This window comes from Macrobrachium nipponense, chromosome 12, assembly GCF_015104395.2.
Source record: "Macrobrachium nipponense isolate FS-2020 chromosome 12, ASM1510439v2, whole genome shotgun sequence".
NCBI classification, from domain to species: Eukaryota; Metazoa; Arthropoda; class Malacostraca; order Decapoda; family Palaemonidae; genus Macrobrachium; species Macrobrachium nipponense.
The window spans coordinates 37,657,575-37,680,518 of record NC_087205.1 but is presented as its reverse complement, the minus strand read 5'-3'; the positions used below and the strand labels follow the sequence as shown (position 1 = coordinate 37,680,518).

Here is a 22,944-nt window from a genome sequence, read left to right as displayed (position 1 = left end):
TTCATATAAATACAAATTCATGTCAGGAGAAAATAGTATCTCATGAAAATCTTTTATTTAATATCATTAATGGAAGACTCATACGTATGATAGTATTCATGAGAAACACTGATGCTCATTTGGACTTGGCAACACTGCCAATGCCAGTCGAGAGCGCTGGTAATATTGCGTCACAGATTGGGGATATTGCGTGAGTGTTGCCCGGGTGAAGTTGCTCGTGGAACAAGGGGATATTGGGTCCCTCTTGGAGAGGGGTACGCGTGGGGGGCGGAAGGAATAATGACTATGATGGGAGGGAGGGAGGGAGGGAGGGAGGGTGAGAAGAAAAAGAAAAAAAGGAGGAGCATGACAAGACCAAGCCGGGGGCGAGGAAAAGAGTGAAAGTGAGGAAACGGATGAAGGTATCGATATTATTACTCACACTAGGTCTAATATACGACTAGAAGTGCTCATGCCTAAAATTTTCCCTTAAAAATGATCGTTCCTTCAATGCACAAAGTTCGGGTAAAGTAGCTCCCAAGTAGCTTTTATTCTATGCAAGAAATGAGGATCATTTGTCAGAATAACGAAGCGTGAAACTGATCGCTGCATAAACAGGAAAGAAAATGGTCAAGAAAGCGTCGTGATACTAGGGAAGTGGTTAGCGGGTGGGGGAGTTGTCCGTGGGCCACTGGTGGGTGGGTTGTTGTGGGGGAGGGGGATTGGAGAGGAATCCCGAAACTAGCATGAAGAAGGAAAAGAAAGCAGAGGAAGAAGACGACGAACTCGTCTGAGGGGAGGGAGCAGTGTGTGTACGTCTGAGGTCGAGAAACGCGGTCGTCGACATAGGCAGGTCGAGACTCGAAACTTCCTCGTCAATGCGACCTAAAACCATAGGTGTTTTCTGCGTGTTTTGAAAGACATCACAAAAGAATAATTGGTTTTATACGCTTATACTATATCAAGAAATAAAAGGTATGGATTCCAGTGCCTTATCGACTAGGAAAAGTAAATTATATTCATGAGTGTGCGGTTACACGAGCGTTCGTTACCTCGGATGTGACTCGCCGTCGAGTATTCCATGAGGGCTGTGTAAATACGGCTTGATGTTCGAAAAAATAAGGTCACCTGTGATAGTGGAAAAATGTTAACCCTGTATATTTCGTCCACGATAGAAAATATACAAGAGTATTGTTTGTGGAGAACTGCGTTAAAACCGACAAACAAACCGGGGCATTACAATAAGTGAAATGTGTAATTACTCTGAACAACACATGTAACGCCAAGTGAATATTTTTAATCAAATTCATTTTCATTCATGCAGATTTGGCAAGATCACAGTAAAAGATTTCTTAGAAATGTGTAAAATATATTTCCATCAGACAACCGCGTCATTCTTTTTAGTTTGTTTGTCCGCCAGAAAAGCTGTAATAGAAGGCATAGCCCATTGCAGGGGCCGTGACCTTGGCAGCCAGCTCTAGACTTATCTTCCCCGACTCCCAAATAAAAGATCTACTCGAATGTCCTTGGGGTCAGCACGACACGGGAGGAAAGGGCACCTCTGCACCCACAAAAGATTCATCTGGTTCTCCCACGAACCTTAATCCATCTCGTTGCAAAAATGAACGTGAGTCACCTTCCCTCTTTGGAGGAGGGCAGGGGAAGAGAAAGTCATTGATCATTTTGAGTGCGTTAGAGGTATGGATCTTTGCCATATGAATTCCTCAATGAGAAGTAATGATTTATACGTATTCTTGGAAACCTTTATTGGCCATTCAGATGCCATGTTATATCTAATGAAAGGATATTTGTATTAAGATTAGTTGCTTGCAAAAATATACCAGTATCAACCATTGCTGAAAAAATAAAGGATTTATCAAAGGAAAAAAGCTCATTAGTGCACGCTTTCCTCATGACAGTTGCTCAACTGTGTCAAAAGGTCTCGTCGAAAATCAGCACATTGCTTTAAACTTTATTATAACATAACAGTCCAAAATGCAAGACAGATCAGATCATACTAACAAAAGAAAAGTTGCTATCAGAACAACAGCCGAGCAAACGCTAGGCCTATGCATGACGAACCCATAACTAACTGAAGGAAGGGCGAAACATGGCAGGACTCTTCCTCCCACCTCACAGAGAAGGACGCCCAATACTTCTCCGGGAGAACCCCTTAAATGATTAAGATGTGGAGCAAAAAGCCAGGTGAAACCGCCGTCGAGGGTTACAACAGCCTACGGGACACTCACTTGGCCCACTATTTTTCCAGGCAAGATGTACTACGACACCTGGTGCATATGGGGCTGGTAAGTCTAAAGTTTTGGATTTCCTCGGTTTATATTTTGATTCTCTCTCTCTCTCTCTCTCTCTCTCTCTCTCTCTCTCTCTTGCAGCTCTTTCTCAGCCACAAAGTTTCAAGGTCTCATTCCCATCTCCACCTTGGTTGTGACTCACGAGGTTTGATTAATTGATTAATTACCATGTATGTAATTCATTTCTTATGTCAACTGGGTAAAGACACTTTCATAAGGGCACGTATTCATTATAATTGTTCGTCCTGAAATGTTATTCGAGTCTAAAATCTATGGTTAAAGAGTCTTTATTCAGTGCATCCCTTAGTTATCTTTCACGAAACGATGTAAATCGGAGGGATTATTATTATTATTTTTTACAAGGAGAATTATTGACGAAGGTAAATCTGATGATTAACGGTTTTTTTTTTATACTAGGATATTGAGGAAGACACCGCCCTCCCCCGTCCTTGCTAACATGCACCGGCTATACACAAACAACAGAAATAGAATGACCGCATGGCAAGGATACAGCTGGTTAGTCCCAGGCTGATCAATAAGGTTACTTCAGTTTTTTTCCCTTTTAATCCCGCGCTGTGCTTTCCATTCTTTTCTCCTTCCAGGGAATATTGAACTTTTATGACCTTTTACCTCTCTGAAATTCTTCTATTATTTTCCCCCTTGTTTTAGTCTGGTTTACTTTCGAATGATGTTTAGTGATTTCAGTAATCACCTTTTATTATTCACGTGGATTTTACAGTAAGTTTTTAAAGATTCTTTTATCGTAGTATACAACTTTCTTTGATTAATGTACACGTGGATGAATGAGTCTAACATTCACCACATGTGATTGTCTTGTTTTTAGGTCATGTTATTAATTTGGGTGAATAATTCATTCATTTTCCGTACTGAGTAAATAATTCGATTTTCAATGAAAATATTGTTTTTACGGTTTATGGAATACTGAATAGCAAAAGACATGGCTTGTATGTTGGAACAATCATTTAATTTATTTTTTTTCAATACGTACATGCTTATGTGTATATGATTCTCTCTCTCTCTCTCTCTCTACCTCTCTCCTCTCTTCTCTCTCTCTCTCTTCTCTCTCTCTCTATCCTCTCCTCTCTCATCTTCATCTCATTCTCTTCTCTCTCTACTACACTCCTCGACTGCAGTTCTGCATTTCTTGTCAACATCGTGCGTTATACTTGCCTGGTTCGTCACGCAACGGAATAACATGGGATCCATTTGGGGTTTCCTTTGATGGTCCTGGAAAAATCTCTGTTGATGTCGACATTTCATTTTGTTTCTTTGTTTGTTTGTTGTTTCTACATAGTATAGCTATTCGCGTGTTTAGTTATTCGTGGTCAAAACGATTTCGGTAAGAAGTACTGATGCATTAAACTACTGGTTTAATGTGTTCATACATACATACATATATATATATACATATATATATATATATATATATATATATATATGTGTGTGTGTGTGTGTGTGTGTGTGAATGAATAAATAACTTGATCACGAAGTATATAAAACGTGATGCTATGTATAAATAAAGGTTATGCCACTGAGAAAATGGAAAGGCGAGAAAGTCAAGAACTTTCGGTCTAACACGACCCTTTACTTAGGCACAACTTAGTACAAGTAGGCTTAATATATATATATATATATATATATATATATATATATATATATATATATATATATATATATATCTGTGTGTGTATGCGCGCGCTTATAGATTATAACAGGTTCAAGGATTTCCAAATTGACAAAGCTTTAGAGTCGAGTGATGTCACTTAAGATAAAAGAATGTCATTTAACGATGTCAAAAAATAGCAGTATGGCGCCTTAAAGGTGATAATTCGCAAAGCTTCAAGTAAAACCAGCAGAGGGTTAACATAATTTAAATGTGAATTTATGATATTCTTAAAATAAATCTTATATGGGATGAAATTTAAAGATGTAAGGTTGATCTGCTGAAAGAATGTTTCTGTATCTTCAATAATTAAAACATCATTTAAACGTGAATTTATGATATCCTAAAAAAAAATCTTATATGAGATGAAATTTAAAGATATAGTGTTTTATCTGCTGAATTCAATACTTTTGGAGATTTTAGCATTTGAGTAGCGCCAGGGACTAGTGCAATAATTAAAACATTATTTAAATGTGAATTTACGATATTTCATAAATAAATCTTATATGGGATGAAATTTTAAGATTTAAGGTTTTATGTGCCGAAAGAATTTTCCTTTCATCTTCAATACTTCTGGAGATATTAGCATTGGAATGGCGTTAGGGCCGGGCTGCCAGAACTGAGCCCGTTTCCAGTAAGACTTCGCTTCGCTACTCGTAATAAGGGGAATGATTTGAACTTCAGTTAAAAATTCTTTCGATAACTACTTACCAAACCATCCGTTTTTACTCTTGATTCTTTGTCAGCACTTTTTCATTACTTTTCAGTACAGCTTAAGAGGAGCCTAGTGAAGGTCGAAAGCTCATATATGTAGTTAAATATCTTCATTTAAACTTCGTTTTTTGCTGTGAATTTTTTCTTAACTACTCCATTCTTCGAAAGCAGCCCAACAACAACAACAATAATAATAATAACAATAGTAATAATAATGATGGAGGAATGAATCTACTGTTATGTATGGGAACATATATTTAAAGATAAAGCTCCACAGAGAGCGTTCGGGAATCTGTTCCGTTCCCCTTTTCAGTAATAATAATAATATAATAATAATAATAATAATAATAATAATAATAATAATAATAACAGTGAAGATACTAGTGCCGATAATTATGAAAAGGACTCTGGAAACAACCATGAAATCAAATGTGTTGCAGCCAATTTGATTCAGACGACATAATTCTGCAGATGGCTTTCGATCTCCTTGAAAGGTTAATTACCATCTGTTCCCTTTAATTACTTTGCAAATTGAGGTCATTTGAGCGACTCTAGAAGGGAGATTCTCGCCCTCTCCCCTCTCCTCACCCCCCCCCCCCGCCCAAAAGACGAAGAAAATAAACGTGAAAACAAATGGATAGGAAATTTGATTGAAATGAGTGAGGAATTTTGTGAAGTTTTAGCAAAGATAAGTTTCCTTTTTTCTAACGTGCGTTAGTTGTTCAGGTAGATATATAATGCCTTAAAAATATGAAACTAAGCTATACAACAATATCAACTCTAATTATATTGGAACTGTGGAATGATCATGAAATGCATTATCAGGGACGCTGATCTACTGGTCACTTTTTACTATATGCATATGGAATTGTCAGAGCCACAATGCTCTCGTCACTTCTCGAACTCATGGCGCTTTTTTTGGATAAGATTGACGCCACAAAACCTTAAGATCCAAGTGCGAGATATATGAAGGAATTATGATGTCCGGTAGCGAGAAACGAACCCGGATTACCATAATCACGACGAGGTCACGTTGCCGACCTGACCACGAGAAGGAAAAATGTCTATTGCCTCTTGCACTTACATATACCTGTCTATTCCAGCTCTAATAAATATATCTGAAAACCACAGGTATATGTAGTATGTACGAGAGGCAATAGACTATTATCCTTCTCGTGGTCAGGTCAGCAACGTGACCTCGTCGTGATTATGGCAATTTCTTCATATTTCTTGGACTTGGATCTTAAAGCTTTGTAGCGACAAACGTATCCAAAAAAAAGCGCGAAGAATTCGAGAAGTTACGAGGGCATTGCGGCTATTACAATTACACAAACACACACACACACACACACATACATATATATAAGTATTGGTATATACAGTAATTTTGTTGTTTTTACTTTTAAAAGATTCATATTTACTGCAGCAAATTCAAAAGAAAGAAACAACCAGATACCCTCCCCCCGGCCAAAAAAAAATAAAAAAAAAAATAAAAAAAAAAAATAAAGGAAAACCATACTTAAAATTTTTACTCTGATACTTGCAAGTTTTTTTTTTTTAATTGTAAATCTTCACGGAGTTGCAATTGAAGACTTTACTGCTTTGTGTGAAAAGTGCTCTACACACTCCTTGAAATGTAGTCGGTAGAAATGTCATTGCCCTGCGCGTTTATTTCCTGGACATCATAATAGTTTCACATATTTAAAAATGGTTCTCGTTACTGTCGTTTTTTCATCCTTTTACTTTATCATATTTTCGTCTATACATAGAGAGAGAGAGAGAGAGAGAGAGAGAGAGAGAGAGAGAGAGAGAGAGAGAGAGAGAGAGAGAGATCTTACCTTACCTTACCTTACAGACCTTAAAACTTGTTCGGGTTGCCCCAGGTCCCTCAGCGTGAGGCACCTCTAATGTCTACCAAAGAATTTCTAATGCGTCTTCCGGTATATTTTGCATCTTCCAATCTTGGATGGTCTGGGATGCAGCTTAGATATTTGTCGAGCTTATTCATAAACACATCTACGCTCACTCCTGATATGTTCCTCAGATGAGCTGGCAACGCATTAGGTAGACGCTGCAGTATCGATGCTGGTGCGTAGTGGATTAATGTCCTGTGTGCTTTCTTTAATTTTCGTGGTATAGTTTTGGGCACTATTAATCTACCTCTGCTTGCTCTTTCTGATATTTTTAGCTCTATGATGTTTTCGGTAATTCTTTCTATCTGTTTCCATGCCTGTATTATCGTGTAGCGTTCTCATCTCCTTTTTAGACTATATGATTTTAAAAATTATAGTCTTTCCCAGTAGTCAAGATCCTTAACTTGTATTCAAACTGTCAAAGACCTTTGTAAACTCTATTTGTGCAATATCCTTTTGGTAGTGTGGGTACCATATCATATTGCAATATTCAAGTGGACTACGTACATACGTTTTATAAAGCATAATCATGTGTTCGGCTTTTCTTGTTTTGAAGTGCCGTAACAACATTCCCATTTTTGCTTTGCATTTTGCCACTAGTATTGCTATTTGTTCATTGCATAATATGTTCCTATTCAACATCAAACCAAGGTCTTTAACTGATTCCTTATTTGTGATTGTCTCGTTATTAGGTCCCCTATAAGCATATTGTGTTTCTTCTTTAGCTCCATAATATATCGATACAAATCTATCAGAGTTAAATACCATCCTATTTACCTCTGCCCATTAATATATTTTGTTTAGGTCTCTCTGTAGGAGTTCCTATCTTCATCACAAGTAATTTCTCTACTTATTCTTGTGTCATCGGCGAAACTACTCACTACCGAGTCCTTAACATTACTGTCTATGTCTGCAGTCATAATAACAAACAGCAATGCAGCTAACACCGTACCTAGTGGCACACCGGATATTACCTTAGTTTCATCCGATTTCTCATCGTTTGCAATCACTGTCTGTTTTCGGTTTTGTAAAAATTCTTTTATCCATCTTCCTACTTTGTCTACTATGTTATGTTTTCTAATTTTCTTCGCTAATACATTATGGTCTATCTTGTCAAAAGCTTTTGCAAAGTCTACGTAAACCACATCTGTATCTTTTTCTTTGATCATATTTTTATATATGTTCTCATGGTGGGCTAACAGTTGGGTTTGCGTACGTTTTCTGGGTACAAAACCATGTTTTCCTGTATTAAACAAATTTCAATTAAATCTTTCATTATATTTTTCTTCATTACCCTTACATACACTTTCATAATATGTGATATTAGACTCACAGGCCTTTGATTACTTGCCTTTAGTCTTGATCCACTTTTGAAAGTAAGGGTAATATATGCTAATTTACGTTCATCAAAAATCTTACCTTTATCTACACTTTGTCTTAATAATATTGCGAGCGGTTTTGCAATATAGAATAAACTACTTTCTTTAACAAAATGGCAGGGACGCCATCTGGTCCGTCTACTGATCCATTTTTAATTTCATTAATAGCCTGCACAATATCGGCTTCATAAATATCTATGTCCGGTAAATATTCACTATTTTCATCTCTTATTTCCATATCATTATCTTCATTATCAATTCTAGGGGTGAATTCTCTCTTATATCTTTCTGATAATATGTTGCATATTTCCTTTTTTTCATTCGTTAATCTCCCTTCATTTCTTAGAGGGCCTATTTCTACTCTTCTTTAATCATCTTTTTCGCATAGGAGTACAATAGTTTGGGGTTTTGCTTAATATTTTCTAGGGTCTTTTCTTCTAAGTCCCGTTTTTCATTTTCTATTGATTGTATAATCTTTTGTTCTGCATTTTCTATCATGCTTTTTAGTTCCATCACTTTCCATGCATTCTTTTCTTTTTCAAGATCTTTTTTCCACTTTCTGATTTTCTGGAACAAGATCCTTCTGTCTCTTGGTAGGCATGACTGATGTTTATTTATCTTCTTCGGTATATACTTATCCACTATTTTCTCTAATATTTTGTCATATACCCGTATTTACCTGTATATTATCACTTACGACTATGTTTTCCCAGTCGTCTTTGTTTAATTCTTCATTTATTTCTGACCATTTTATATTCTTACTATTCTTACTATAAAAATTTATTTTCCATATCCCTACCACTTTTTCATCACTTGCTTATCTCTGTTTTCACTTGCTTTTGAATGGACTATTAATTCTATGGCATTATGATCTAAAATACTTTTATTATGCTATTCTTTCTTTAACATAATTCATCTCGTTCACAAATATTAGGTCTAAACTTTTATCCTTTCTTGTTGGCAGGTGATTTATTTGTTGAATGTTGTGTTCTAGTAGCATATCTAATAGATTTTCAAATTGCCTGTTATCTTCTGCACTACTATTACTCTCTTTTTATATGTATAAATACAACCACAATCTCCTATTCGTTCTTTCCATTCTACGAAAGGAAAGTTAAAGTCTCCGGATAGGAGTATAGTCCAGTCTTTGTGATTTCTACATAGATCATCCAATTTTTCTATTATTATGTCAAACTCTAGTATTAGGGGGTCTATATATTGCGATGTTCACTAATTTTTCAGATTCAAATTCTACCGCTATTAATTCACATTCTGAGAGAGAGAGAGAGAGAGAGAGAGAGAGAGAGAGAGAGAGAGAGAGAGAGAGAGAGAGAGAGAGAGAGCTATATATTAAGATGTTCACTAATTTTTCAGATTCAAATTCTACTGCTGTTAATTCACATTCTGCGAGAGAGAGAGAGAGAGAGAGAGAGAGAGAGAGAGAGAGAGAGAGAGAGAGAGAGAGAGAGAGAATGTAACTTTGAAGTTTAAAAAAGTGGAGGTAATGTGGGATCTTTTATACTAACACTATTTTCGTCCATTCCAGTACTACGTAAAATCGCCCCTTGATATTTTAAAAATTCTAAGATCATAAGATGTCACAAGAAATAAAACTGATAGTAAATATGAATACTACGTATATACTTCACGCATTTACTCATTTAAAGTGACGCCAGTGCAGTTTTTTGTTTTGTTTTTTTATTCCATGGGACACAAAAGACCCTTCGTTAGATCTACGAGGTTATTTTAAATATAATTCTCTGAAAATCTCTCGGAGTTACACAACACAATTCAGTTTCTACCTACAAAGTCAACTGAAATATCTCTCCATAAAGTTTATATTTCCGTTTGTTGAATTGTAATCCTCTTGGGGAAAAAATATAAGTTTACCAATATTCTTTTACTTAAAATTTCTTTTTTTTCAACCTTAAATCTCTGACAGTGAGTGTTGAAGGGCCTCTGATGTTTTTATTGTGTATTTAACGTTTTAAAGCAATATTTCCAATTAAGGACAATGTTCCCCTATTGTCGCAGGACAATTTCGTAATGTCTTTTACAGAAAGTAGCTTTTTCATGTGTTTTTATTCTCCTTTACTTTGACCTGTTTGTGAGGATCGTACAATACTGATTTTTAGACTAGGGTCTTTTTATTATAGGTTATTTCAGTTCTATCTTTCTACGTATTTGAAGTTTTATGTGAGTAGTTTCAGGTGAATGCTCACACACACAGACACACACACACACACACACACATATATATATATATATATATATATATATATATATATATATATATATATATATATATATATATATATATATATAGATATATATATATATATATATAGATATATATTAATATCTTATTATTAATATATATATATATACTATATGTGTGTGTGTGCATGTGACTGTGTGTGTATAATTGTTGGGTATTAGAATGTGTGTACGTATATATGTATGTAGAGAGAGAGATCGCTCCTGTCTGCTCATATAATCATCCGTGAAACATTTGATATTCTCAGGTTTAGTTAAAATAGAAAAGGAAATTATTTTTTGACCTCTGCATTTGCCATTTTTAAACATGCTCTGTCACCCGTTCTCCCTCCAGGTGACTCGAAATGGAGAAATCGTCCCAGAGACGGAGTGGAAGAAACTCTACGCCAAGCAAGAGAGACGGGAGAAAGAGAGAGAGAAGGAGAACCACAGGAGAAGATTGCTGGAAGCAGAAGAGGCCGCGAAGAGGAGGGTGAAACAAAAGATTAGGAGAAGAGAAGTGAGGAGAAAATAGCTAAAGAGGAGATGAATGAAGTGATTGCGGAGAGAGTTTGTGGTGTAGTAAATTGCTTCTTCTTGCGTCGAATGATATTTTGATATTCACGCAACGCGAGTAGCCACTGTATTTTTAAATGGAAATGTATTATTAATAAGATTGTTTTGCAAGTGGAACCTCAAAACATTTCGAGAGAAGATGCAATGTATTACTACTCAAAAGTAATTCTCCTCCTTGTATCTTGATCTTTTGCTTACGGTTTTGTCTATTTAATTGTTTATGAATTCTTTTCTTTTCTTTTCTAATAGCTGATCTCTTCTTTCTGTGTTTCGTAATCATTTCTGTTGCTGCTTTCAACGGGACACCATAGTATTCTTTGGAAGCATGAATTTCAAGTCAGTGGCCCCTATGGTGGGCTTGTTCCATATGAATAGGCTTCATCTTCTGCATATTATAATAATGATAATAATTACACACCAAGCAGCGGCTTGAATCCCACAGGCGAAGAAGAACTTATGATATATATAATTATAATAATTCCTCTTGGGTGTGAGCTGTTACTCAGGTATAGTGAACTGTATATTAAACGAAAGTTGTGGCTTGATATTTGTGAATATACAAGATGTCAAGGTGTATGTGACAAGAACTTACATATCCACAGGTATTAAGACACAACTATGGTTTGATATCCAGTTCAATCTACTTTAGGAATAACTTTATTTATTGATTCATTGATATATATATGTATATATATATATATATATCTATATATATATATAGAATATATTACACATACACAAATAAATATGTATATATATATATATATATATATACATATATATATATATATATATATATTCCAACAGGGGTTCCAGCAAGACAACAGCTTACATGATAAGTTTATTAGAGACGTTTCGTGCCCCAAAACATTGGCACATCATCAGTCTGGAATAAAAATTTTATTCTTTTTTAAAAAACAGTAAAATAAAGTAAAAGGTACAATCCAAAAATATGAATTATTAAAAGAAGCTTAGAAGTATTAAAAGACTACCTATCAGTTCAGAGAACAAGAGCAGAATGACTAGAAACGTGAAGACCGACCAAACTACACTTCAGGCCAACGAAAGGGGAGTGGCAGAGACGTAATTGTTTAAATTAGGCGACAGGTGTTTAATGTAAAGTGACTCAAGTGTAGTTAGAGAGGATGCTTGGGTTGTTGAGGTAAGGATAGAAAAAATGTGTTTTTCCATAGGAATCTTGCATTTTGAGGCATGTGTTCGAATACTCGAGAGTTCGGGATTCGATATCCTGGATCCCGTCCTATAGCTGAGTCCCATGTGACTATAATAACGGACTTGCAACAATCTCCGTGTTGAGCCAATATAAGTACCAAGGCATCTTGGGCATTCATATTTATAGATTACATTGGACAACATAAAATCTTGAAGCTTATCCTTGTAATTGAAGAGGCTACCTATCTTTTTTGGATTTACAGGGATTAGGGTTAGTCTTAGGAAACCTAATTCTTTTTCTATAATGTTTTTTATATTCATGCGTAGTTTATCTGTGTGGATGAAGGGAATTGATGCGTACATATTAAGTTTAGGTACGTTGAAACTAGCAGGGGGTGGAGATACGTAATTAGAAACCATTTTATTAATAATATTAAGAACAAATTGCTTTGGGTAGGAATTAGCTGTAAAAAATTTCAGTAAGTACTCAATTTCATTATGGAAAGCAGACCAGTCAGACGTATATTTAAATGCTCTGTGTACCAACGTAATGACAGAGTCAGCTTTAAAGCCATAAAAACACGAACTGTAAAAATTATTTCCCAATCCAGTAAAAGTACTCTTGCGATATACACTAGTATTAAAACGTTGTTCACTCCTAGTAATTTTTACATCCAAGAAGGCTATTGAATTGTTGTTTTCAGTTTCTATGGTAAATTTCACGTTTGGATGAACAGTGTTGATATAATCAAGAAACTCGTAACATTGCCAACTGTGTTTAAACAGGGTAAAAGTATCATCAACGTACCTTCTATAAAATGCTGGTTTAAAATTATCAGGGCAACTATTTAAAAAATTTTCTTCAAGATGACTCATAAAAAAGTTAGCAAATAAAGGTCCTAACGGTGATCCCATAGCAACTCCCTCGACCTGCGAGTAAAGCTGTTTGTTAAAAACGAAAGCCGAATCTTGCACAGCAAGTTCGAGTAGTGTCTTAAAAAGGTGTCTGCTAAAACCGTGAAATTCTTCTATACCATCATAAACTTTATTAAGAATAATGTCTATGGTTTCTGTAACTGGAACATTAGTGAACAACGATTCGATGTCAAAACTAGTCATAATTAGTTCACCATCTTGTTGAATTATTGTTTGTTGAAATTCAAAACCATTTTTTAAAACATATTGCGAGTTTGAGAAATCAGTTAGTAATTGAACTATAAATTTGGATATCTTAAACGAAGGGCTGTTATAAGCTGACATGATAGGTCTTAAAGGTGTACCTTCCTTATGAATTTTTGGCAAGCCATAGAGAATACTGAAAGAGGAGCCGGTAACTAGTAGTTCCTGGTAAACATTATCACTAATAATACCTTCTTGTTTAATTTTTCTTAGAAAGCGGTTTATTTTATCCTCCCGTTTGTAAATATCTGCAAAGTTGGGTTCCCCTATACATTTAAATTTGGTTTCATCAGTTAGTATTAGGTTCATTTTATTCAGATAATCACCTCTATTAAGAATTACCACGCCTTTTCCCTTATCAGGTTTACATATTATTAAGTCTTTATTTTTACTCAGTTTTTTAAGGATTTCCATATCTTCTTTTCTAAAGAACGGGGCCCAATTTGTTTTTAGCTTTTTGTATACATCATGTAATGCCAAGGAGATTTTTTGTTGCAAGGAACTCATGTTTACGTGTCCGAGGTTCTTAATTCTTTGGAACAATACCTCAAAAGGAAAAAAGAAATGTGGAAAGTTCGGTCTGTAAGATGGAATGCAAAAGTCAAGGCCAAAAGACAGTAAAAACTCTTCTCTCTTAGATAATACATAGTCTGACAAATTAAAAATACAAGAACAACGAACATTAAAATCAGGAGTAAAAATACCTAAAGCTTTCAGCTTTCTTTGGTGGCGTGTGTGTACATTATCAATGAATAAATTAACAGTTTTGGTAAATAGTTTTTTAAAAATAATCAGATCCAACATGGATAACAGTGGGAATAATTGTTCATCCAAACGTGAAATTTACCATAGAAACTGAAAACAACAATTCAATAGCCTTCTTGGATGTAAAAATTACTAGGAGTGAACAACGTTTTAATACTAGTGTATATCGCAAGAGTACTTTTACTGGATTGGGAAATAATTTTTACAGTTCGTGTTTTTATGGCTTTAAAGCTGACTCTGTCATTACGTTGGTACACAGAGCATTTAAATATACGTCTGACTGGTCTGCTTTCCATAATGAAATTGAGTACTTACTGAAATTTTTTACAGCTAATTCCTACCCAAAGCAATTTGTTCTTAATATTATTAATAAAATGGTTTCTAATTACGTATCTCCACCCCCTGCTAGTTTCAACGTACCTAAACTTAATATGTACGCATCAATTCCCTTCATCCACACAGATAAACTACGCATGAATATAAAAAACATTATAGAAAAAGAATTAGGTTTCCTAAGACTAACCCTAATCCCTGTAAATCCAAAAAAGATAGGTAGCCTCTTCAATTACAAGGATAAGCTTCAAGATTTTATGTTGTCCAATGTAATCTATAAATATGAATGCCCAAGATGCCTTGGTACTTATATTGGCTCAACACGGAGATTGTTGCAAGTCCGTTATTATAGTCACATGGGACTCAGCTATAGGACGGGATCCAGGATATCGAATCCCGAACTCTCGAGTATTCGAACACATGCCTCAAAATGCAAGATTCCTATGGAAAAACACATTTTTCTATCCTTACCTCAACAACCCAAGCATCCTCTCTAACTACACTTGAGTCACTTTACATTAAACACCTGTCGCCTAATTTAAACAATTACGTCTCTGCCACTCCCCTTTCGTTGGCCTGAAGTGTAGTTTGGTCGGTCTTCACGTTTCTAGTCATTCTGCTCTTGTTCTCTGAACTGATAGGTAGTCTTTTAATACTTCTAAGCTTCTTTTAATAATTCATATTTTTGGATTGTACCTTTTACTTTATTTTACTGTTTTTTAAAAAAGAATAAAATTTTTATTCCAGACTGATGATGTGCCAATGTTTTGGGGCACGAAAACGTCTCTAATAAACTTATCATGTAAGCTGTTGTCTTGCTGGAACCCCTGTTGGAATGTGTAGCTGTCTGCCTGCTGTCATTATATATATATATATATATATATATATATATATATATATATATATATATATATATATATATATATATATATATATATAGAAGGTTCAGGAGGTCCATTGATACTTCACATGAAGGCCAAGATTTATTATAAAACGTTTTGCACATCAACGTTGTGCATCTTCAGTCTGATATATATATATATATATATATATATATATATATATATATCAATATATATCTATATATATCTATATATATATATATATATATATATATAAGAGGTTCAGGAGGTCCATTGATACTTCACATGAAGGCCAAGATTTATTATAAAACGTTCCGCACATCAACTTTGTGCATCTTCAGTCTGTTAAAAGAGAAATTCATATATAAAAACTAAAAATAAGGATTCACAATAGTATTCATGTTAAAATGCAATATAAATATAAATAGTTAAAAAAGAGAAGAAGAACCACTTGCTTTCCTTCCATTCTAGTTGGTTGGTACCTCAGTCGTTCCTCTCTTTTTTAACTATTTATATTTTTATTGCATTTTAACATGAATACCATTGTGAATCCTTATTTTTAGTATTTAATATATGAATTTCTCTTTTAACAGACTGAAGATGCACAAAGTTGATGTGCGAAACGTTTTATAATAAATCTTGGCCTTCATGTGAAGTATCAATGGACCTCCTGAACCTCCTATGTCTGCCCTCCTTATACCTATATATATATATATATATATATATATATATATATATATATATATATATATATATATATAATATATATATATATAGAGCTATTTATTTATTTATTGATACATTAATTAAGCTACTTATTTATTTATTTATATTTATCTATTCGAAACAGGCCCAGTTGGCACGCCAGCCCTCAGCGTCGGAACCCGACCTCATCCACTTCGACATCGAATGGAGCTTCCGCCCCGTCAGCGTCACCACCGAGGAAGCCCAGACGTCCAGTGGGACCCGGGGGACGTCGAACGGGACGTCAGGAGACACCTCGGGGGCCAACCAAAACAACAATATTAACAACAACGAGTCTTCGGGTCCTTCAGAGGTCTTCTCCTCCGACACCAACGATTCTAAAGGAAGGTCGGACAGGGGTCAGATCAGGATCACGGGATTCCGGGAGTCCACTGAAACGGCGCAGTGGAAGAAGACGAATCGTGAGTGTTTCCCCCGTAGAAGGGTCGTGTCGTCAGTGCACCTCAACCGGTACACTGTAGGCATTATTCCAAGCATTTCTTAGGGTTCTTTGCAGGTGCCTTCGAGCCATAGCTGCAGTCTCTTCAGCTCCTTTTACTATGCTTCCTTTCACATTCTCCTTCTTCCATCTTACTTTCCACCCTTCCCTAACAATTGTTGCAACATTATGTTCGGTGCTGAATGATCTCTTAAGTGTCATCGCTTGGTCTTTGGTCTAACTTTTATGTTCCTATCCTATAGTCCTCCGATGTCGGTACCTCTGATTTTGTTTCCCACCGTTATTCATACACTAAGGGGTCGGTTGCCTGATGCGCCTTTCCTTACAGCATCAGGCATGGTTTATTATTTGGCAAAGGGGTTTTTACGACCGCATGCCCTTGCTGTCATCAACCACAGTTATTGGCGGTGGGCCTCGCCTTTGACTAAAAAGTGAGACTGCAAGGTAGCAGTTTCCTCAGTTATTGGCGGTGGGCCTAGCCTTTTACTAAAGAAGTAAGACTGCAAGGCAGCAGCTGTCTTTTAGCCTCCTTTTACGACACGCAGGACCTACGGTGGTAGTATTCTTACGCCCCTACCTCAGGGTGGTTGTCGGTAGCTGTGATAAAAGGCGTAAATGTTTCAAGCATTCTTGCCTTAAAGAATCACATAGATATGTTTATTATACATTAACTTCAGAATAATAAAGACTTTTCGTTTAACTCTGTAAAAATAAAATTGACTTCGTTTTCATAAAACATTGAAAAGAAATTGTTCATTCTTTGCGTAGTTGTAAGTAAAATACTTCCCTTTCTTTTTGAGTGTAGTAAGGAAGCAGTTTTAATTGAAAATATATATTATATTTATTTTTCTTTTATATTCATTGCAACAGTTTTTCCTCCAAGAATAAATATATGTATTTTTGTCTTTATTCCTGCAATTCCTCATTTATTTCTTCCTGTTCTTGGAGATCAAAATAGATTGCTTTCTAGAAAAATGAAATTACTTTTTCTGTCCACTTGACGTAATCTGAATTCCGTGTTTATCTGCTTTTCTTTTGTTCGTCTTTTATTATAGAGTATCCCACAAAAGCCCGGTTTATTGGACGTCGTGGGGTGGTTGGGGAACCTTACGTTGCTTCTCTTGGTCCCAATCCGTCACCGAGATACATTCACATAATTCGACCAACGAACAGCTGTAGAGAAGTAAGTGGTCTATCTTTCTGTAACTATATTTCTGTAACTGTATCCTTCAGTTTTACGTGGGAAAATTAAAATAGTAATGACGACCAAAATGGGAGTAATTCATTATTTCACATGATTTTACTTGAAGAAATTTCTTTTTCTTATCTCATGCACCTATAGAAATACCCTGCAGGGGAGTAGTGCCCCAATGCACGCATTGCACCATAGACATTGCCTAAGGTTCTTCGCAGCGTCCCTTCGGCCACAACCTGCAGCCCTGATCATTTCTTCGACTGTACCTCTATACATGTTCTTTGTCTTCCATCTTACTTTCCTCAACTTTCTCCTAACAACTGTTTCCTGGTGCAACCGCTTTGAGGCTTTCCTCCTGTTACGCCTTTCAAACCTTTTTGTTCTCAATTTCCCTTTCAGCGCTGAATGACCTCAGAGGTGCCAGTGCTTGGCATTTGGCCTAGATTTTATATTCTGTTCTACAGAAAGAAATAAAACCAACATTTTTATTAGAACACAACAAGAGGAGTACGCTTGCGCTGTTGCTTCCGTGTTCTGCTATGTGTTACGTCCACCTTTTTAAAATGACGATTCATGCAGCATTTTTACAAGGCCGTGCGGAAGGGTCCTTGATTGTCATAACAAATGGCTACCGTGGAATGCAGGCATTTTCATGGTAACGGCCACTGCTCTCCGAATAAGGCTGAGGGGAGTTAGGTCAATATAGAATGGAAACTTAAAGACCTTGAGGAAGCTTTCCGAGACGATTCCAAGGAAGACCACGCAAGTCACGTGATAAAGCTGTCCCAGAAACGTCATTGGTAAAATCGTTAAAAACCCCTACTACAAATGATTGTCTTGTGGAATGATCGTTGTGTGACATGAAAATGACATATTTTGAGAAATTTGGTTACATTTTTAAGTGGCACAACACTGCAAACTTTGTCGGCCTCATAACACATTTATTTTTACGTCTAGGTTTCTGTATTCGTATTGTTCACATATAAAACTCCCACTTTAATATAGAACAATTCTCCTTGTTTTTTACTTATATTTTTTATCCATTTATTGATGCCTTCTTTCTGTATTTCCTATTGCCCTATGTTTCATCTTCCAAAAGAACAGTCTTTTTTTAGAAGCTTAGATTGCATGTCATTGGTGCTCTGTGTGGGTTTGTTCTCTTTGAATAAGGCTCATTGTCGAAAATTTCTTCGACGAAGTAGAGTGGACTTTATTTTTTAAAATGTAATTTGGTTCAAGCCTGGACGTTCTAGGCTCCACAGACACGACTGCAAACCTCCGACTCAGGCGTTGGGTAACACAAACTAAGCTTAACTTCACAATTTATTACAAAAGTTAAACTATGAAATGCCCTGAATGCGCACATTTACCTTACTACAATAACTCATCAAGACTTGCGACAGGCAGGCGAACAAAGAAGGCCTCATGGCCTGAAGAAAGGTACGATTGCAAAGGAAATTTGAAGAATGACAAAGATCATTTGTGAACCTGGGCAATTTGACTTAAATACGAAAAATCAAGACACTTCAAAACACAATTCAACGTTGACTTTCCGACCACTCGTTCTATTGACACCCAATGTGGGTGTCTCTTTTGCTTTCAGGATTACCAAGATAAGTCCCGATTCCAAGACAGTGTTGGGCCTTGCCAGCCTCGACCTCTCGTCTCTGGAGCGCCGACTCGAAGCCACACCTGCCGCTCTTGGTTCTTATTATGGGAAATAAATAATTATAGCAGTGAAGCCGATCGCTGGTTTGGTTAGATTAAGCTAGCTTCGTGCCGGCACGGGCTCTTGTATTCCAGCAGTCCACAATGCCGATCGCTGGTCGACATTGGCTTTTATAGTTGCTTCCAGGGACGCTTCCAGAACAAGTTCTAGAGTCCTTAAATTACAAGATTAATTTGTCCAGTAGAACGGTGATCGGAGAAGGCATGCAAAATCAGCGATGCAACCACTGATACAGGAATGGCGGATCTCAGGTCCAGGTCAAGCAAGGGTTGTCGTCGATGGTCGTATCATACCAACACCGACGACAACCCCTGCTTGACCTGGACCTGAGATCCGCCATTCCTGTTTACCAATATACTGATAATATCAGTATTGACAAGCAAAGTCCTGTTTTGAATAAAATATCACATTCAGTATTATCTAGATTTATCCCAATATGAATATTGGCCAAGTATTAAGAAGTATCGGTGAGCCAGAGAAGCGACTAATAAGAAAAATAGAAAAGATAATATATAAGGTTAATTCCCCGAATTCTGCCATTTTATTCAACAGAATTTGTTTAAAAGAGGGTCTTCTTCCAAAATAATAATATTAATAAAACTTTGTACAATTAGATGAAGGTTAACTTATATTACTTAAAGTAACCTCAGGTTAGATAAGATAAAATCACCCTAGGTAACCTTGACGTTAATTCGCAGGTGTGGTCTAGACTATGTCCGCCTCAGCCGATGTGCAGTCGCCCTCCCAGAGCCCCATCCCCACCTCATCTACGCTTGGTGTACGCCAGGGGCGGCGCTCCCTGCCATACTCCCACTGACCTGGCTCTTCTGCAGCAACCTGCCGGTGCTCACAATGTCACTGTGTTCCACGGCGTTGTTCAGGAAGGAGGTTGATCCCTTTGTTCGTTGTTTTCAACTAAAAAATGTTGGATATGTTGTGAAAGTTTCTCATAATTAGAAAGGCAGCATTATTTTAGTTAATCAAATATTATAGTTTCATTTATTGAAGGTAATAAAAAAAATAAATGGGTAGCCCTTTACTTAAAATATAAGAGCAAAAAGAAAATGCAATAGTTACTTAAAGGATTGAATTATAAGAAAAGAAAGTACAAAAATCACTTACAGGATTAGATTCAACAAATGCCTCTTAATTAAAATGAGTTACAAAGACGAGGTTTAATCCAGTATCACAAGAAATCAATGAAAAGTACAGACTCATAATTCAAAAAAGTTAATGTTTTTCCTTAAGTAAAGTTTTCCGCTTACAGACGAGATCGAGTTCACCTCCCTCAGGCGGGAAGGCTTCCCGTTTTCTTTGACGATATACGAGCACAACGTCACCACCGGGAGGTTGAGCGCTTGCTGCGAGCATCGCTACGCCCCTGGAAGCCGACTGGGTGGTCCCTCAGGTCACCTCAGGGTCGTGGAGATCGTCGGAGGAGAACCTTGTCTCAGGTGATGAATTAATATTATAATTTTTTAAAATTATAATTAAAGTTATGACGCGAATAATAGAGAAGATGATAATGGTAGGCCTAATGACATGAACCTCATTATCGACCTTTTCCCCCAGGTGCCAACTGAGGTCAGTGGAGAAGCGACACCAAACGCGACAGAGAGGAAATTTGACCAAACCTAAGGACAAAGATCAAAGTAGTACGCGTCCTTATACGCCTCCTGATGAAAATGGTATGTAGATTCAGAATGGTGTTTTCCTTTGCGCCAGGAGTCCAACGTAAAGCCAACTCAGTTGTGTAGTCTAACTTAGATATGATGACAAAGAGATATGAAATCGGACACCAGCAGAAGAGGAAACTCAGGGGCACTGTCATGAATAGGCTTAAAAGTAAAAATTAATGTGGGAGGAAAAGGCAAAGTGGTAACACTCCAAAGGGTGATATTTTTGGTAGGCCTAAGTAGGTTTGTAAATCAGGAGGAAAAGTTACGAGCCTAACACTCCAGAAGGTTAGGTATTTGGTAGGCCTATGTAGGTTCATAATTCAGGAAGAAAGTGAATGGGGATCTTACCACATAGTGTATAGATACCTCAGTTTTTATACATGCTGCTTTGACTAAGTAGCACTACATTTGATCACATTTGACATGACATTTTATCATCTTCGACGTCCATCAAGTTTTGTTTCATAAATTCAGTTGAGTAAGGAAGGGTCGAACTATAAAGAGGTTGTTGAACTCACGATAGGAAGTAATCGAACATTAGTTTGTTCTCTGTAAAAAAAAGAAGTTTAGGAATTCTTTTAAGAATTTCAGTTGCATGTGAACATAACTCTTGGAAATGGCATTCTTTGTGGTCATAAAAGAAGGAAAAGAATGTCGAAGACTTAGTACGATAAGAAAATATCACAAAACATTATTTTGTTTTTATTTTAAATGAATTTAAAACGAGTATGCCTGCAGGCCTGTCTACACTAGGAAACATTGTTTGGAAACATAGTTTGCAAACACTTTTTACAGTATATTTGCTTTCCATCCAGAATGGAATATAGTGTTTCTGTGTGTATATGTATATATACACATTTATAATATATATATGTTATACACACACACACACACATATATATATGTTATATACACACACACACACACACATATATATATATATATATATATATATATATACATATATACATATTTATACGTATACATGTATGTGTATAGTATATAAATACATATACTTACAAATATTTTAATACATATATACACTTATACATACGTACTTCTATATTTGTATATATATTTAGGTATATGTACATGCCTGGCTCGGTGAGATCATGCCCTTCTTGCCCTGAAAGGGGCCCACGTTCAAAAACAACCAGTACATAGTTAGAATGGTTCGAAAGGGTGGAGGAGGGAAATTACGGTAATCACGCAAAGAAATGCAATATTGAATGAAATATAATATATATATATATATATATATGTATATATAGAGAGAGAAGGAGAGAGAGAGAGAGCGAGAGAGAGAGAGAGAGAGAGAGAGAGAGCTTTTATTCCTGTTTAGTTATTAATCTGACGGATATACGTACTTGAGACCTTCTTCTTTAAGAAACATGTTATCATATATTTTTTGGAAAATAATTATTATGAAATCCTATCACAACGTATTGCTTTTAATCGTTATCACATTTTCTAAATAAAGATACCTTAAAGATTGTTGGAACTGACTATTCATATTAATATTATTCTGACGAAAATATCCTTTTTAATTATCCTATAATCACCTCTCTCTCTCTCTCTCTCTCTCTCTCTCCTCTTCTCTCTCTATCCCTCTCTCTCTCTCTCTCTCTCTCTCTCTCATTCTGTCCTCCGTTTTATATCGCCTGGATTGACTATTTAGATAATGGTAGATGTTTGGTATGCTATTTGGATGTGGCCAAGGATCACAAAACCGTAAATGGCTACTCTACCAACTTGTGCTAAGCTGTGTATATTTTTGCCCTAGATTGACTGGACTATAATTACATGTATTACCAATAATATTCGAATCTGGTCACAAAGATGTTACACACCAGGTTTTTTAGCCGTTGGTTGTATAAGTCATCAAAGCATCAACTTTGCAAGGATATTATTTTATTAATTAATCTATGCTAAGAACATATTACTGGATATGCTAATCTAGTACTTCAGATTTGTATTTATGGCATAACTTAGTTGAATCACCAGTGTTCGA

The 22,944-nt window shown here is 36.1% G+C and overlaps 1 protein-coding gene across 2 annotated transcripts in view; it reads left to right on the top strand.

Annotated features, from left to right (window-relative positions):
- The first annotated feature begins 706 nt into the window (after nucleotides 1-706).
- Nucleotides 707-22,944, top strand: part of LOC135224492 (glutamate-rich protein 3-like) — a 28,227-nt gene continuing 5,989 nt past the window's right edge. Inside the window, exons 1-7 of one of the 2 annotated variants that reach the window (XM_064263502.1) lie at nucleotides 707-2,285; nucleotides 10,593-10,757; nucleotides 15,977-16,292; nucleotides 17,386-17,513; nucleotides 19,953-20,142; nucleotides 20,522-20,708; nucleotides 20,827-20,942. In XM_064263502.1, coding sequence (XP_064119572.1) covers nucleotides 2,157-2,285; nucleotides 10,593-10,757; nucleotides 15,977-16,292; nucleotides 17,386-17,513; nucleotides 19,953-20,142; nucleotides 20,522-20,708; nucleotides 20,827-20,942 — 1,231 coding nt within the window. In that variant the 5' untranslated portion in view covers nucleotides 707-2,156. Of the gene's footprint in view, nucleotides 2,286-2,719; nucleotides 2,808-10,592; nucleotides 10,758-15,976; nucleotides 16,293-17,385; nucleotides 17,514-19,952; nucleotides 20,143-20,521; nucleotides 20,709-20,826; nucleotides 20,943-22,944 lie in introns of those variants that run through there. The other variant, XM_064263503.1, reaches the window with a different exon arrangement.